General features: G+C 44.1%; 1 protein-coding gene across 1 annotated transcript in view; it reads right to left on the reverse strand.

The window, feature by feature from the left end:
* Positions 1–6460: 6460 nt before the first annotated feature.
* Positions 6461–16104, reverse strand: part of LOC144509712 (scavenger receptor cysteine-rich domain-containing protein DMBT1-like) — a 30437-nt gene continuing 20793 nt past the window's right edge. The window contains exons 13-15 of the mRNA XM_078238493.1: positions 13522–13626; positions 12669–12800; positions 6461–7835 (exon numbers count right to left, since the gene is read on the reverse strand). Of these exons, the coding sequence (XP_078094619.1) occupies positions 7705–7835; positions 12669–12800; positions 13522–13626 (368 nt within the window). The 3' untranslated portion in view covers positions 6461–7704. The remainder of the gene's footprint in view (positions 7836–12668; positions 12801–13521; positions 13627–16104) is intronic.

The raw sequence follows: 16104 nt of genomic DNA on the forward strand, positions 1-16104 counted from the left end.
CACAATCTGTTTACAATTGCTTTAGCTCTCGATTCCCAGACTCGAGTAAAATGTCACCAAACGTTTGATTGATGTAAAAGTGGAGTACCACAATTCTTCATTATTTACACAAATGACCTTGAGGAAGGAACAGAATGCAAGGTTTCCAACTTAAGCTGAGGATATTGTGATACTGCAATGGGATGTCGACAGATTGGGCGACTGGAGGAAAACCTGGCAAATGGAGTTCAGTGTGGGGAAAGGTGAGGTCATCAATCAAAAGGCAAATTATGATGGCGAGCGACTGCAGGTGAGTGAAATACCGAGGGACGGAGTTGTTCCAGTGCATGAATCATAAAAAGCGAGCAAGCAGGTCCAACAAGTAGTGAAGAAGACGAACGACATTTTGGTCTTTGTTGCAAGAGGATTGGAGTTTAAAAATAGACAGGTTTTCTTGCAATTTTACAGGGTGTTTGTGAGGCCTCAGCTGGAATACTCTGTATAGTTTTGGTCCAGTTTCCTAAAAAATGATATAGTAACTTTGGCGGCAGTCCAAAGGAGATTCACCGGGATAATCCCTGGGGTAAGAGGGTCGCCCTATCAAGAGAGAGAGTAAATAGTCTGGTCTGAACTCCTTAGAGTTAGAAGAGTGACGGGTGATCATATTCAAAAATAGAAGATCCTGAAGGAACTTGACAGGGTAGATGGTGAGATGTTTTCACCAGTGGGAAATTTTCGACCAAGGGGACATAGCTACAAGATAAAAGGGCGATCATTTAATACTGAGCTGTGTCAAAATTTCATCTCTCAGAGGGGAGTGAACATCTGGAATTCTCTGTCCCAAAGGGTAGTTGTGGCTGGCTCGTTGGAAGTATTTAAAGTGAAGGTGGATAAATATTTGATCGATCAAGGAACAGAGGGCGATGGGAAAATGTCATAGAAAAGGAGTTGTAGCTGGCATAGTTCAACCATGATCGCATTGAATAGCGGGGCTGGTTGGAGGGCCCGCCAGCCTACTCCTGCTTCTATTTCTTGTATGGGCTGCACGGTGGCACAGTGGTTAGCACTGCTGCCTCACAGCACCAGAGACATGGATTCTTATTCCTAACTTGGGTCACTCCCTGTGTGGAGTTTGCACTTCTCCCTGTGTCTGCGTGTGTTTGCTCCAGTTTCCTCCCACAGTTCGTACGACGTGCTGGTTAGGTGCTTTCACCTGAACAGGTGCCGGAGTGCTGCGACTCGGGGAACTTAGCAGTCACTTCGTTGCAATGTTAATGTAAGCATTACTTGTGACTAAAAAATAAACTTAAAAAACTTTTGTGTGATTGACCTCTGAAGCCTGCTGTTCAACTTTAAATCTGATTTTTGTAATTGTCTCTTTATCTCAGTACATTTTGTTTACTCTTCCTTGAATTCTTTTTCCTTGAATTCTTCTGAACAGTACCTTGGTCTCTGTTCTCTGAACTCCAGTCGTCCAAAAGCTTTCATTTTGTCCGAATCTCCTGGTTATCTGAACAGTACCTTGTTCCTTAGGAAGCCTGTATCTCCCTTGTCCTGTCCAACCTCTCCTGGCAGAGTTCAGAAATGGCATCCCCTCCCCAACTGCAATCAAGTTCACCTGAACGAAGCCTTCCTACCTTAAAAGGGCCTCCAGTTACAAAGCAAAACCCATATGCTGATGGTTTTGATCTATTCTTCATGCCGCAACCCTCTCTAAACAGTACAGTCACCTTTGGAATTGAAACCAACCTCCGCACATACAAACATCTTTGTTGAGCATCAATCGAACTATACATTTTACCCTTCCTTCCACAGACACATTAAACGAAACCCACTTTAAACTATTACTGATATATAATGATTATCAATTCAAATATAAATCCTTAATACTACTTTGTACTCCTGAGAGAATCCCAGATCTTAGGATTCAAACTGTGACTCTACCGTGCTTCGAGAGGTCAGGGCATGAAGAATAAATAAAAGTAATAAATATGTGGGTGTTGCTTAGCAACTGGCTGCTCTTTTCAGGTAGGAAGGCTGAGTTTAGTATGAGTATTAATATAAGTATTACCGAGGGAATAAGTATTCTGGCTCGTAACTATAAAACTATCTGAGACTCTTAGACACTGCCTTTGGCATTGAGTGCGAAAACTGCCTCTACATTGCATATTCTTTCGACAATGCTATCTTGAATTGTTTCATTTTATTCGCTGTGGGTCTGTCCTCCAGAAGAGAAAAAGTAACTTGATTGAAATATTTTTCAAAAAACTTATGGAATGATCTATATAGACGAGATGTTTCCACTTGGGGTGGGGATGGAGTCCAAAATTCGGGCCCGTCTGTGGCAGATTGTCACTGCTAAATTCACTGCAGGAGAGACTTATTTCCCGCAAGGACTAATTAAGGCAACTATTGATGCATGGAAATGAAAATTTGATAAATACGTTAGAGAGAGAGACGAATAGAAGGGCAAGACGACGGAGTTAAATGAGGAGGAGGAGGCCAGTGTGAAACATGGATCAACAGCATTCAATGTCTGATTTCGGTGCTGAACCTGCACTGTTACTTCAGCCTTTTGCCAGACGAGGGCGCGCAGCGCCCATGACTGAACAGTGAAATTTCTCTATGATGTACCAAAGCAACGTTCCCAGGAGAAAAACTGGTCTAATCATCACATTAAATTCCTCCAATACCCCTTTCACGGCAGTCTTCTAAAACACAACAACCACACTGAATTGGGCAGTTAGAATATGGAATGTGTGCAACGGAATTATCACAAAAACTTTGCCTGCATGGATTTCATTTGATTTAATGTATTATTGTCACTTTTATAGAGTGAAAAGCATTGCTTCTTGCGTGCTATGCTAACAAGCATACCATTCATGGGGTACATAGGGGAAAAGGAACGGAGAGGGTACAGAATAGAATGCTACAGGCATAGCTCGGATGTAAAGGAAGATCTACTTAATTTAAGGTAGGTCCTTTCAAAAGTTTGACGGCAGCAGGGAAGAAGCTGTTCTTGATTCGGTTTGTACGTGATCTCAGCCATTTGTATCTTTTTCCCGACGGAAGAAAGTGGAAAAGAGTATGTGCGGGTGCGTGGGGACCTTGATTATGCTGGCTGCTTTTTCGAAATAGCGGGAAGTGTGTTCAGAGACAATGAGTCAAAGGATGTGGATTATTATATATTAGCTCTGTTTGACCCCTCTCGTGCTTGTGTCTGAGGGAGACTAAATCAAGTCCGTGCAGTACTAAAACAGAAAATGCTGGAAAAACTCAGCAGTCCCTTACAGTTAGAATCTGGTGAATTCATAATGGACAACAGGGAGATGGCAGAACAGCTGACAAATACTTTGGATCTGTCTTCACTAAGGAGGACACAGATAACCTTCCAGTCATACTAGAGGACAGCGGGTTTAGCATGAAGGAGGAACTGAAGGAAATCCTTATTATTCAGGAAATTGCATTGATTAAAATATTAAAACTCGATAAGTCCCATGGCCTGCTGCTCTACATCCGAGAGTAAAGTAGGAAGTGGCCCTAGCAATAGTGGATGCATTGGTGATCATTTTCCAGCATTCTGTAGACTCTGGATTTCCAGTGGATGGGAGGGTAGATAATGTAACTCCACTTTTTAAAAAAGGTAGCCTGATATTGGTGGTGGGGAAAATGCTGGAGTCAATTATTAAGGATGTAATAACTGAGCATTTGGAAAGCAGTGACAGGATTGGCCCAAATCGGCATGGATTGAATAAAGGGAATTCGTGCTTGACAAATCTGGAATTTTTTGAGGATGTGACCAGTTGGGTGGACAAGGGTGAACAAGTGGATGTTGTGTATCTGGACTTTCAAAAGGCTTTTCACAAAGTCCCACACAAGAGATTAGTGAGCAAAATTAAAGCTCATGGTGTTGGGGAAATGTATTGACGTGGATAGAGAACTAGTTGGAAGACAGGAAGCAGAGAATGGGAATAAGTGGGTCCTTTTCGGAGTAGCTGGCAGTGACTAGTGGTGTACCACAGGCTTGAGTACCGTGATCCCAGTTATTCACAATGTATATTAACAATTTGGACATCGGGCTTGAATGCAATATCTCCCAATTTGCAGACGACACTAAGCTGGGTGGTATTGTGTGTTGTGAGGACAATCCTAAGACGCTGCAAGGTGACTTGGACAGGCTGGCTGAGTAGGCAAATAATTGGCAAATACATTATAATCAGGATAAATGTTTGCTTATCCACTTTGATGGCAAAAATAGGAAAGGAGATTATTATTGGTGGCACAGTGGTTAACACTGCTGTCTCACAGCACCAGGGACCCGGCTTGGTTCACTGTCTGTGTGGAGTCTGCACGATCTCCCTGTGTTTGCGTGGGTTTCCTCCAGGTGCTCCAGTTTCCTCCAACATTTCAAAGAAGTGATGATCAGGTGCATGGGCTATGCTAACCTCTCCTTCAGTGTACGCGAACAGGCGCCAGAGGGTGCCGACTGGAGGATTTCAGTGTTAGTGTAAGCTTTCTTGTGACACTAATAAATAAAGTTGAATTAAAAATTTTCTGAAAGGTGGCAGTTTAGGAAACGGGGAAGTGCAACATGACCTGGGTGTCATGGTGGAAAGTGGCATCCAGCTACTGCACGTGGTGAGGAAAGCTAATTGTATCCTGGCCTTTTTCGCGAGAGGATTTGAGTATAGGAGTAAGGATGTCTCACTGCAGTTATATTGGGATTTGGTGAGGCCACACCTTGATTATTGCGCAACTTTGTTTTCCGACTGTGAGGAAGGACATTCTTGCTATTGAGATAGTCGAGAGAAGGTTCACCAGACTGATTCCTGAAATGGCAAGGCTGATATATGAAGAGAAACTGGACCGACTGGGTTTATACTGACTGGAATTTAAAAGAATGATAGGGGATCGCAGAGGAACATATAAAATTCTGATGGGACTGTATAGGCGAGATGCGGGAAGAATTCCTGGTGTTAGGGAAGTGCAGAATTAGGGGTCACAGTCTAAGAATAAGGGGAAGCCATTCAGGACTGAGATGAGGAAGGAGTTCTTCACTTCTTCACAGGTTGTGAATCTGTGGAAATATCTACGACAGAAGGCTGTTGGGGCCGGTTTGTTTGATATGTTCAAGAGGGAGCTGGACGTGGCTCTTGCGGTTGAAGGGATCAAGCGGTATGGAGAGAAAGCCGGAGCGGGATACTGAAACTGCGTGATCAGCCATGATCATATTGAATGGTGGTGCGGGCTCGAAGGACCGAATGGCCTACTCCTGCACCTGTTTTCTATGTTTCAATGAACTGGTTGCATCTGTGGCAAGGGGAACGGAATTAATGCAAAGTTGATATACAGAGCGCTGACCTTTGTTCTGCTATTTACTCATTATTTCAATGCCATTATCAGCACCTTCTTTACTCTTTAACACTACAATTAGCACTTCCTTTGTCTTGAGCCCAAAACATCTTTGCCCAGTCTCTCCTGCCTCTCACCTATCCCTGGCCTATTTACTTTTCTCCACCTGCTCCACAAACCATTACATTTCTCCCCCTCTTTAACTCTGAAGAAGAGTCATCGGGACATGAAACGTTTACTTTGTTTCTCTCTCCATAGATGCTGTCTGACTTGCTGGGTGCACGTTTTCCGAGCATATTCTGTTTTCATTTCAGATTTCCAGCAGCTGCAGCGTTTTGCTTTCATTTCCTTGCAGTATTACTGGTCTCCAGTCTCTCCTCTGTCTCTTTGAACAGTGTTGCAATTTAGAACGACTTCCCTGCTTTGTGTTTACCCAGAATTGGAGATGTGGCGGGGCGGGGGGGGGGGGGGGGGCGGGGGGGCGGGGGGCGGCGGTCCAATAGCTGGAAGACCACCAAATGGAAATCCAGCGACTTGCGGGGCGCTGCACTGACGACTCCGATATTGTCTATTTGGCCCCATTCATTGCTTGTGCCTTTGTGCCTGAATCTGTGTGGGTCACTAATGACTCCCTGAGACCAGTTTCGGGCTCAACATCTTTAATCGTCTTTGAGATCACTGTCACCCAGTAGCAGCGATATCTGAAAGGGTCCATCAGCTTCTTTCAGGTTAGTTTCCTCTGGATTGCTAAGGGTTCTTTCTGAATCATTAGAAGTCCTTGTGAGTTGTCTCGTGCTGTTTAACATTAGTGAAAGGGAAGGAACAGGTTTGCTTGTGCTGAAGTTCCAGGGTTTAAAACAATGGTTTCCCTCTGCTGGTTGATGCTGGTATTTCAGCGCTTGAACTGATTATCAGAAGGATCGATGCCACAGTCCACGGTGCAAACGTTCTCCTCAACCATTCGAATGGCTAAAATCTGCCATAATAAGCCCATATTAGAGTGCGAAACTAAATTAAATTCTGATCAGATTATTCTGTCCACACTCCCAAATGCTGCAGTAAAAGAGAATTGTAATTGATCTCGAAATTGATGAATATACCTGGATTGAATGAAAACATTGACACGGATAATGACACAAATTCCAGCTAAGGTATTTAATCAAGCATTTGTATTGATAAACTCCCGCTACATTGTACATCATCACTTGTCTGCAGCAGTGTCTGGACAGCGAATCTATTGCGATGGAGGGAGTAGTTACAGTAAATGCCGACACAACAGACAAATCAATTATTGGACTCCTCACAGATTCTGATCCTTCAGCAGGACATGAAAGCGTAAAGTGGTTACAAAAATACCACTCCTTGAAAAGCACTGGATCTTGACCTGGATCAGAGTTGATTTATTCGTGCATTGCAGCGTTCATTAGAAACAAAGAATGATGTGAAATAAATTCTATTTTCGGCTATTAATTCAATAGAATACAGACCATTTCAAATAAAATATGGAGAGAAACGAAATCTAATTATTTCACAATGTAATGTCTCAATTTATTCAGATAAAATGATGCTTATATGGAGTAAACCCTATTTAGCGGGTTCACACAGCTGGAATGGTTAATGGGCAATTTCACAGAATATTTCCTACAAGTCTGTTGCATACTTCCGGTTATTACATCCTGCTGACTTTTAAACTGAACAGCAAAGCGTTGAAAGTGAGGGTATTGTTAACTGTGGCTCAGAGGAAATGTCACCTCTGAGTCTCCAGATTCAACGCCCATCTCAGGGATCGAAACAAAAACAAGAAGGACAGAGGAAGTGCTTCATTGGGCAAAGTGCCATCTTTCAGAGGACATATTGTACTGAGAGCCTATCTCCCTGCTCTGCTGTATGTAAATGCATCTATCTGGAAAACGAACACAGGAACTTTATGGAGTTATCCCTGGAGTCCGGGTCAAAATTTATCATTCAATCAAAATTTTCGCACAACAGATTTTCTGCTGTTTGTGTGAATTTGCTCCGTACATGTTGGCTGGACCATTTCTTAAATTGCAATAGTGACAACAAATCGAACAGCTATTGGCGGTAAAGCGTTCTGAGATATCAGATGGTCGCCAAAAATGCGAAAGAAATGCTTCCTTTCATGTTGAAGCAATTCCAGCCGTCATGCCGACAGATCAAATTGAGTTTTTCTTAATCACTCAGAATATTCCCACCTGTAATAACTACCTTTGGGTTCATAGTTTTCTTGGATAACTTTCACTAATATTTAAGTTTCGCCCGATGTTACAAACTATTCTCACCACTGCATCGCAAACACTTGAACAGCGAATAGAATAACGCTGTTACTCGTTTGATGAAGGTGTTATTACACAGTCATTGCCCACCGGCAGCGGAAACTCCAGCGTTGTGAGTGTGTCGATATGTGTCAGGGTGAACATCCACATCCTTTCCAGGCATGGGAGGCAATGGTAAACCGGGATCAGCGTGGCTCTGAGAGCTGTATTCTGTGGGGAGAAACAGATAATGGATTAATGATGGGACTGAGACAATAACATCACCTTCTATGTCGACCGCACCGTTAACATAATACAATATTTCAAGCTTTCATAGGATCATCTTGAAGCAACATTTGACTTTTAACTGAAAAGAGGGATGGTGAGTCAAAGAAATGTTTTTGCTAAGACCAAGCGCCCGGCCCAAGATGGCGTGGAATGCCTTATCTTGTCAGCTTGGATCTTGTTTTTCTCCCTTGTGGGGACCTTGAATTTGATTCAATTAGATTTGGAATTTGGTTCTTGGAGTAAGCAAGAAATGCATTTTGGTTTGCCCGGTCCACTCTGAGCATTTGATTTGTAACTTTAAGAATGGAAACTGAAGTCATAGCCAGCATGAACACAGCGATTACAATCGGGGCTGTTCAACAAGCAAGAATCAGACAAACACTGCAGGGCTGGAGAAACTTACAGAGAGTGGGGTGAGGTGATGGTTGTATATGAAAGGAAGAACGTGGATTTTAATTTATGAACAGTGGCATCCAATGTCGGTTAGAAAACATAGGAATGATGGGTGAGCAGGAGTTGGAAAGAGTAATAATATTGGCAGAAGAGCTTTGATAACCTTCGGTTGAGGGAGCGAACTATGTTTTTGGTTAATCAGGAGTCCGTTGGAACAATCAGCTTGTTAGGTTCCAGAGGCAAGGATGAAGGTTTCAAAGCAAATTAAGCTGAGGTTAGGGTGGAGTCGGGCAATGTTGCAGTTGAGGAAATGGCTGGTCTTTCACATGTTGATGATGCTGTGTGCTTCGAAAATTATCTCTTGGTCCAATGTTACAACAAATGTTGCAATCAGCGAGCACGGGCTCAGAAAGCTGTCAGGGAGAGAGATGCAGTCACTAAAATAAACATTCGTTGTTCAGTGGACACGTCATCAGTCAGCCCAATATTTGATTGTAGGGAAGGTTTGCTCATCTAGTTCTGGCTATTGAACAGGCAGGCAGTCAGATAATTTAGCCACAGTGAAGGAGTTTGGTCATCATATAATCCCCACAGTGCAGAGAATGGCCATTTGGCCCATCGAGCCTGCACTGACAACAATCCCAGTCAGGCCGTATTTCCCTAACACCAGTTATTTAACCTGCTAGCCCCCCGACAGTAAGGGGCAATTTAGCATAACCAATTAGCCTAACCTGCACATCTTAGGACTGTGGGAGGAAACCGGAGTGCCTGGTGCCAACCCACGGAGACACGGGGAGAACGTGCAGACTCCACATAGACAGTCATTCAGGCCGGGAAACAAACTCAGGAATCTGGCCCTGTAAGACGGCAGTGCTGACCACGGGGCCACCATGCCACCGTGGTGAGGTAGGTCTGAGTGTTAGCATTTTAAAACTGCCATTGTGTTTTTGGATGTTGTCACGGAGGGGCAACGTGTCAATGAGAAATCGAAGGAGATCATGCCATGAAGGTACAGTGCAGACTGAGCAAGGCGATGGGGTCAGCCAATTTCAAAGTGTAGACTGGTGTCATGGTGTTTATTTATCATGTTACAGATTCTGTAAAGTAACCATACTCTCTTAAAATGGGCACTGTGGAACTTAAATGGCTGCCAGGAGTCAGCTGACTTTATAAATGTAACGTTGCGAAGCTTCCAGCAGTCTGCATGGATTCCAAGCAGACATGAAAATACTTCTGAAATGCAACAAATTCTCAAAAGGACAATGGGTTTACTTGAATGTGTGATGGGTCACTTTCTATCCCAACAATTGTGGAAGTGTTGAGTTATTCAAGTTAATAGTTGGATTATTCAGTATTTAACTACTGCAGCCGGAAGACAATGGTTATGATAAACGCAGGCAAGTGGTTCCCAGTTTCCTTATCGATCCCTGAGTGGAACATGTTTGGCATTTTGAGACAGTGGCCATCTTGTTTTGCCTTCCAAAGGTATGGACAAGGCAGAACAAGCTGCCTTCTAAGAGAGAATCTCAAACCATCTTCAGCTCAGACAGGTGCCAAAAGCAGCATCTGATCTATTGTAATGTAACTCAGTAGCCAGCTAAAAGTGTCACGCCAGCAGAGCTATAGAAAGAAAGCTTCTCTCCTCCATCTGAACCCTGATTCCACTTACAGAGCTCAGCTGCTACAGCAAGCACTGGCAATTGAATAATAGAAGCTATCAGAGATTCTTGGATAAACCTGCAACCCCTTAACCTCACATTCAGGCAATGAAATATTTCAACTTTGGAAACTATCAGGCCGGCATTGAACAAGACAGAGTGAATTTGCTTCATGTTTAGAAGTCTCCTTTTATCTTTATCTGTCAGAAATCTTTCTTAGTACACACACATATGAACAAAGAACAAAGATCAAAGAAAATTACAGAACAGTCACAGGCCCTTCGGCCCTCCAAGCCTGCACCGACCATGCTGCTCGACTGAACTAAAGCCCCCGACCCTTCCAGGGACCGTGTTCATCTGTTCCCATCCTTTTCATGTGTTTGTCAAGACGCCCCTTAAAAGTCACGATTTTATCTGCTTCCACTACATCCCCCGGCAACGAGTTCTAGGCACCCACCACCATCTGTATAAAAATACTTGCCTCGTACATCTCCTTTAAACCTTGCCCCTCGCACCTTAAACCTATGCCCCCTAGTAATTGACTCTTCCACCCTGGGACTAAGCTTCTGACTATCCACTCTGTCCATGCCCCTCATAATCTTGTAGAATTCTATCAGGTCGCCCCTCAACCTCTGTCGTTCCACTGAGAACAAACCAAGTTTCTCTAACCTCTCCTCATAGGTAATGCCCTCCATACCAGGCAACATCCTGGTAAACCTTTTCTCTCCCCTCTCCAAAGCCTCCACATTCTTCTGGTAATGTGGCGACCAGAATTGAACACTATATTCCAAGTACGGCCTAACTAAGGTTCTATAAAGCTGCAACATGACTTGCCAAGTTTTAAACTCAATGCCCCGGCCAATGAGGGCAAGCATGCCGTATGCCTTCTTGACTACCTTCTCTGCCTGCGTTGCCATTTTCAGTGATCTGTGTACCTGTACACCCAGATCACTCTGGCTATCAATACACTTAAGGGTTCTGCCATTTACTGTATATTTCCCATCTGTATTAGACCTTCCAAAGTGCAATACCTCACATTTGTCCGGATTAAACTTCATCTGCCATCTCTCCACCCAAGTCTCCAACCGATCTAAATCCTGCTGTATCCCCTGATTGTCCTCATGCTATCCGCAAATCCACCATTGGTGACATCCACAAACTTACTAATCAAACCAGTTTGATTTTCCTCGAAATCATTTATATATTTATTACAAACAGCAAAGGTCCCAGCACTGACCTTAGGATCCCATATATACGCTAGTAAATGTACCTTTTAAATAACTTCCAAAGCAATTATGTGAAATAAATTGAATCTCCCCACCCCCTAATAAATAAAAAGGCTTTACACACACACGACAAATACGTTGTTCATGGGTGACCTGGGGAACCACTTTTTACAGGCTCTGGGATCAGAAAAGTAAGGACGAGGAGGGACAGTCTATTTTTGTCGTAGACAGATTAGGATTAAAATTTGTGACCATGAATTGAAATATTTCAGTCACATAGCAGGGCGCAAACCTAACTCAAGTGATTCAAATATCGAGTAGCAGGAAAGACGTGGCATGGATTTTTAGAGAGGAAAGGGAGGTTGGTGATCGAGCAGTAGTTTGCAAGTTTTTAGACGACAGGGCTCACATCGGCAGTTTAAAGAATGGGCAGATAACCTGGAGAGGGAGAAGAAACTGTTTGCAATATCGGACGGCATTGGGATGAGGAAGGATAATTCAGTCATCAATGTTTTAAAAGCAATGATGTCGTGGGAGCAGGAGTTGGTTGTCATGGACAAGATCCAGTTCAGTTCAGAGAGAGTGTGAGGGGAGATAGGAGAGATACAAGAGAATTAGACAAGTTGAGACCCTAAATGAAGTGGGAACTTTGGAGGACGTTTGACCAAATGGGCTCAGGAAGAGAGGAAAATAGCTGGGGCGGCTGATCAGTTGAAGACACCCATGAGCTTCTGGCACTAAGGGTCAGAGAGGCTCACCATCCTGCAGGGCTCTGTGTGAGTTCAATGATGCTGATCAACCACCTAAAAGGGAAACTCTTGTGATTGTAGATTTTGTTTCTGAAGTATGTGTCTTCAGTGTTCCACTGAACAGCTTGGTATGGCTCCTGCTCTGAGCAAAACTGCAGGAAACTACAATGGGCTGTGAACATAGCCCAGTCCATCACGCAAACCAACCTCCCTTCCATTGACTCCATCTACACTTCCCGCTGCCTCGGAAAAGCAGCCAGCATATTCAAGGAACCCATGCACGCCGGACATACTCTCTTCCACCTTTCATCAGGACACGTACCAGAAGACTTAAGAGCAGCTTCTTCCCTGCTGCCATCAGACTTTTGAATGGATCTTCCATATATTAAGCTGATCATTCTCTGCACACTATCTGAAATAGCATTGTTATGTTCTGCACTTTTTCCTTTCCTTCTCCCCCATGTACTCGATCAACGGTGTGTTTTGGCTGTATAGCACTCAAGAAACAATACTTTTCATTGTACTCCAATACATGTGACAATAGTAAATCAAATATTTTGCAATGAACATCATTCTCCAGTACTACGGACCGTTGGCAGTGCCAATTTGTAGCGAGTAAATGCATATCTTTGTTTGATGCATTCAGGTTTACTATAATGACAACATTATCCGGGGGTTGGAATCCTATTCAAACAGGTCACGTGCATCGGAGAATGGTGAGGCTGTGGGAGTGTCAGGAATTCGACTCACCGAGTGTGGAGAGGTCACTGCCGGCACCTCTCAATGTGAAGTGATCCTCCGGAACACTGTCCAGCAATATGTGACTACCCTGAGTGTCAACGGGTTCACTCTCAACATCATCATAATCATCTGGCACCGGACCTGCGAGGAAATGGGGATTTTCACTAAAACCAAACACTAACACAAGTTTTAAAAATTCTGTTATCCTAAGACAATCTACCCGGGTCCTGTAGGGCGCTCTCTGCTTTGGCCAGGTCAGCGGACAGGGAATAACTGGACCATGTCATGTTGGGTTAATCCCAGTTTAGAATTCACATTCAACATCCCCCCCACTCCCTCCCCCATCCAATCTGGACCCATTTCACTGTCTGTGAAGAAAGCCCTGTGAGAAGATACAATGGATGGAATTTTCATTCCTTGTACCAGCGAGCACCAGTGCTATTACTCGCTTTCAAATCAGAAGTATTGCAATCCTTTTCGAAGGTAAATCTACTCTAAAATACTATGGATCCTTGCTCGAGTTATTTCACAGTGCCATGTTTTCTTTCTGTTCGGGTTTTCTTTTGTAAATAAGTTTACAAAATTATTTCTTGGAATCTGAGTGTCGTGTCTGGGCCATTTACTGATATTTATTTGCCATCCCTCATTGCCCTCGATAAGGCGGTGGTGAGCCGCCTTCTTGAAATGCTGCAGCCCACGTGGTGTACGGACACCCACAGTGCGGTTCGGAAGAGAGTTCCAGGATTGTGAAGGAACGGTGATGTTTTTCCAAGTCAGGATGGTGAGTGACGTGGTGGGGTTTTTTTTACCAAAGGGGATGAAGTTCAAAAAGCGCGATGGCGGCAAATGAAATTGTACCCACGTTGAATTCCGGAGAAGCTCCCTTCAGGATTTTCTGATCCAGGTTCAATGTCACTCAAACTATCATTGGTGTAATATTCCATCTGATTGAGGGAGTTAATGGAAACTGTTAAAGACAAAAATGCGTAGTTATTGGAGAGATTCTTTGGAATGTGGGAACTTAAAGCATAATACCTTAATCGTCCCTGTGACAATGCCTTAGAATTTATTCCCTCCACGATTGTGGGAGGACATTCATCAAGCGGAAAAATGGCTCAAAGAGAAGGAAACATAACCCCCCAACCACCCCGATGAGGGCAACAATAGATGTTGCTCCCTCTGCCCTCGACAGATACAATAATCCCCAGTCTAACTCATTATTATTGGCAATATCTCACATATTGGAGCAGTGGGGGGAGGGGGCGGGGCGGGGGGGCATTGAGGAGGGGTATGTTGGCTTCGTGGTCAGCACGGCTGCCTCACAGCCCCACAAACCCAGGTTCGATTCTTGGCTTGGGTCTCTGTGTGGACCTTGCATGTTCTCCTCGTGTCTGCATGGGCATCCTCCGTGGGCTCCGCTTTCCCCCCAGAGTCCAAAAATGTGTTGGTTCGGTGCATTTGCCATGCTAAATTCTCCCTCAGTGTACGTGATCAGGCACCGACGTGTAGTGACTGGAGGATTATTACAGTAACTTCATTGCAATGTTAATGTAAGCCTCCTTGTGACTAATAAATAAACTTAAATACAAAGAACAAAGAACAAATAACAGTACAGCACAGGAAACAGGCCCTTCGGCCCTCCAAGCCTGTGCCGCTCCTTGGTCCAACTCGACCAATCGTTTGTATCCCTCCATTCCCAGGCTGCTCATGTGACTATCCAGGTAAGTCTTAAACAATGTCAGCGTGCCTGCCTCCACCACCCTACTTGGCAGCGCATTCCAGGCCCCCATGATCCTCTGTTTAAAAAACGTCCCTCTGATATCTGAGTTATACTTCGCCCCTCTCACCTTGAGCCCGTGACCCCTCGTGATCGTCTCCTCCGACCTGGGAAAAAGCTTCCCACTGTTCACCCTATCTATACCCTTCATAATATTGTACACCTCTATTAGATCTCCCCTCATTCTCCGTCTTTCCAGGGAGAACAAGCCCAGTTTACCCAATCTCTCCTCATAGCTAAGACACTCCATACCAGGCAACATCCTGGTAAACCTTCTCTGCACTCTCTCGAACGCCTCCACGTCCTTCTGGTAGTGTGGCGACCAGAACTGGACGCAGTACTCCAAATGTGGCCTAACCAGCGTTCTATACAGCTGCATCATCAGACTCCAGCTTTTATACTCTATACCCCGTCCTATAAAGGCAAGCATACCATATGCCTTCTTCACCACCTTCTCCACCTGTGTTGCCACCTTCAAGGATTTGTGGACTTGCACACCTAGGTCTCTCTGTGTTTCTATACTCCTGATGTCTCTGCCATTTATTGTATTACTCCTCCCTACATTATTTCTTCCAAAATGCATCACTTTGCATTTATCCGGATTAAACTCCATCTGCCACCTCTCCGCCCAATTTTCCAGCCTATCTATATCCTGCTGTATTGCCCGACAATGCTCTTCGCTATCCGCAATTCCAGCCATCTTCGTGTCATCCGCAAACTTGCTGATTACACCAGTTACACCTTCTTCCAAATCATTTATATATATCACAAATAGCAGAGGTCCCAGTGCAGAGCCCTGCGGAACACCACTGGTCACAGACCTCCAGCCGGAAAAAGACCCTTCGACCACTACCCTCTGTCTCCTATGGCCAAGCCAGTTCTCCACCCATCTAGCCACTTCTCCTTGTATCCCATGAGCCTTAACCTTCTTAACCAACCTGCCATGTGGGACTTTGTCAAATGCCTTGCTGAAATCCATATAGACGACATCCACGGCCCTTCCTTCATCAACCGTTTTTGTCACTTCCTCAAAAAACTCCACCAAATTTGTAAGGCACGACCTCTCTCTTACAAAACCATGCTGTCTGTCACTAACGAGATTGTTCCGTTCTAAATGCACATACATCCTTTCTCTAAGAATCCTCTCCAACAACTTCCCTACCACGGACGTCAAGCTCACCGGCCTATAATTTCCTGGGTTATCCCTGCTACACTTCTTAAACAACGCTATCCTCCATACAGTATGATATATCCAGTTACGTTGCAGACAGTGAGCTAAAATGTCTGATCCAGAATCACCATCCCAGCTCCCAGAAATTTACAATCAGACAACAGCAATTGCAGAAATAGGAAGTGCTTTTGTCTTGAATCATTTTTCTCGGGAAAGTGATCCAGCCTGTTCAGTCTTTCTGCTCAATTGCAACCCCACAACTCTGTTTTATTTGCACAATCTCTTGCTCTTCAGTATCCTTTTGATGATATGCTGAAAGGAAAGGTAAACTCTACACCAAATGTGATCTCACCAAGATTTTTCTAAATAAAAGAGATTTGCAAGTTCGGTACTTCCCTATCCAAATTCTTTAGATACAGTCGCCAGTGCTTCCGAATGACTTTAATAACTTGCATCCATATTTTTATTGTTTCTTGTGTTTTTTATTCTCGGGACAC

This window comes from Mustelus asterias, chromosome 22 (genome assembly GCF_964213995.1).
Source record: "Mustelus asterias chromosome 22, sMusAst1.hap1.1, whole genome shotgun sequence".
NCBI classification, from domain to species: domain Eukaryota; kingdom Metazoa; phylum Chordata; class Chondrichthyes; order Carcharhiniformes; family Triakidae; genus Mustelus; species Mustelus asterias.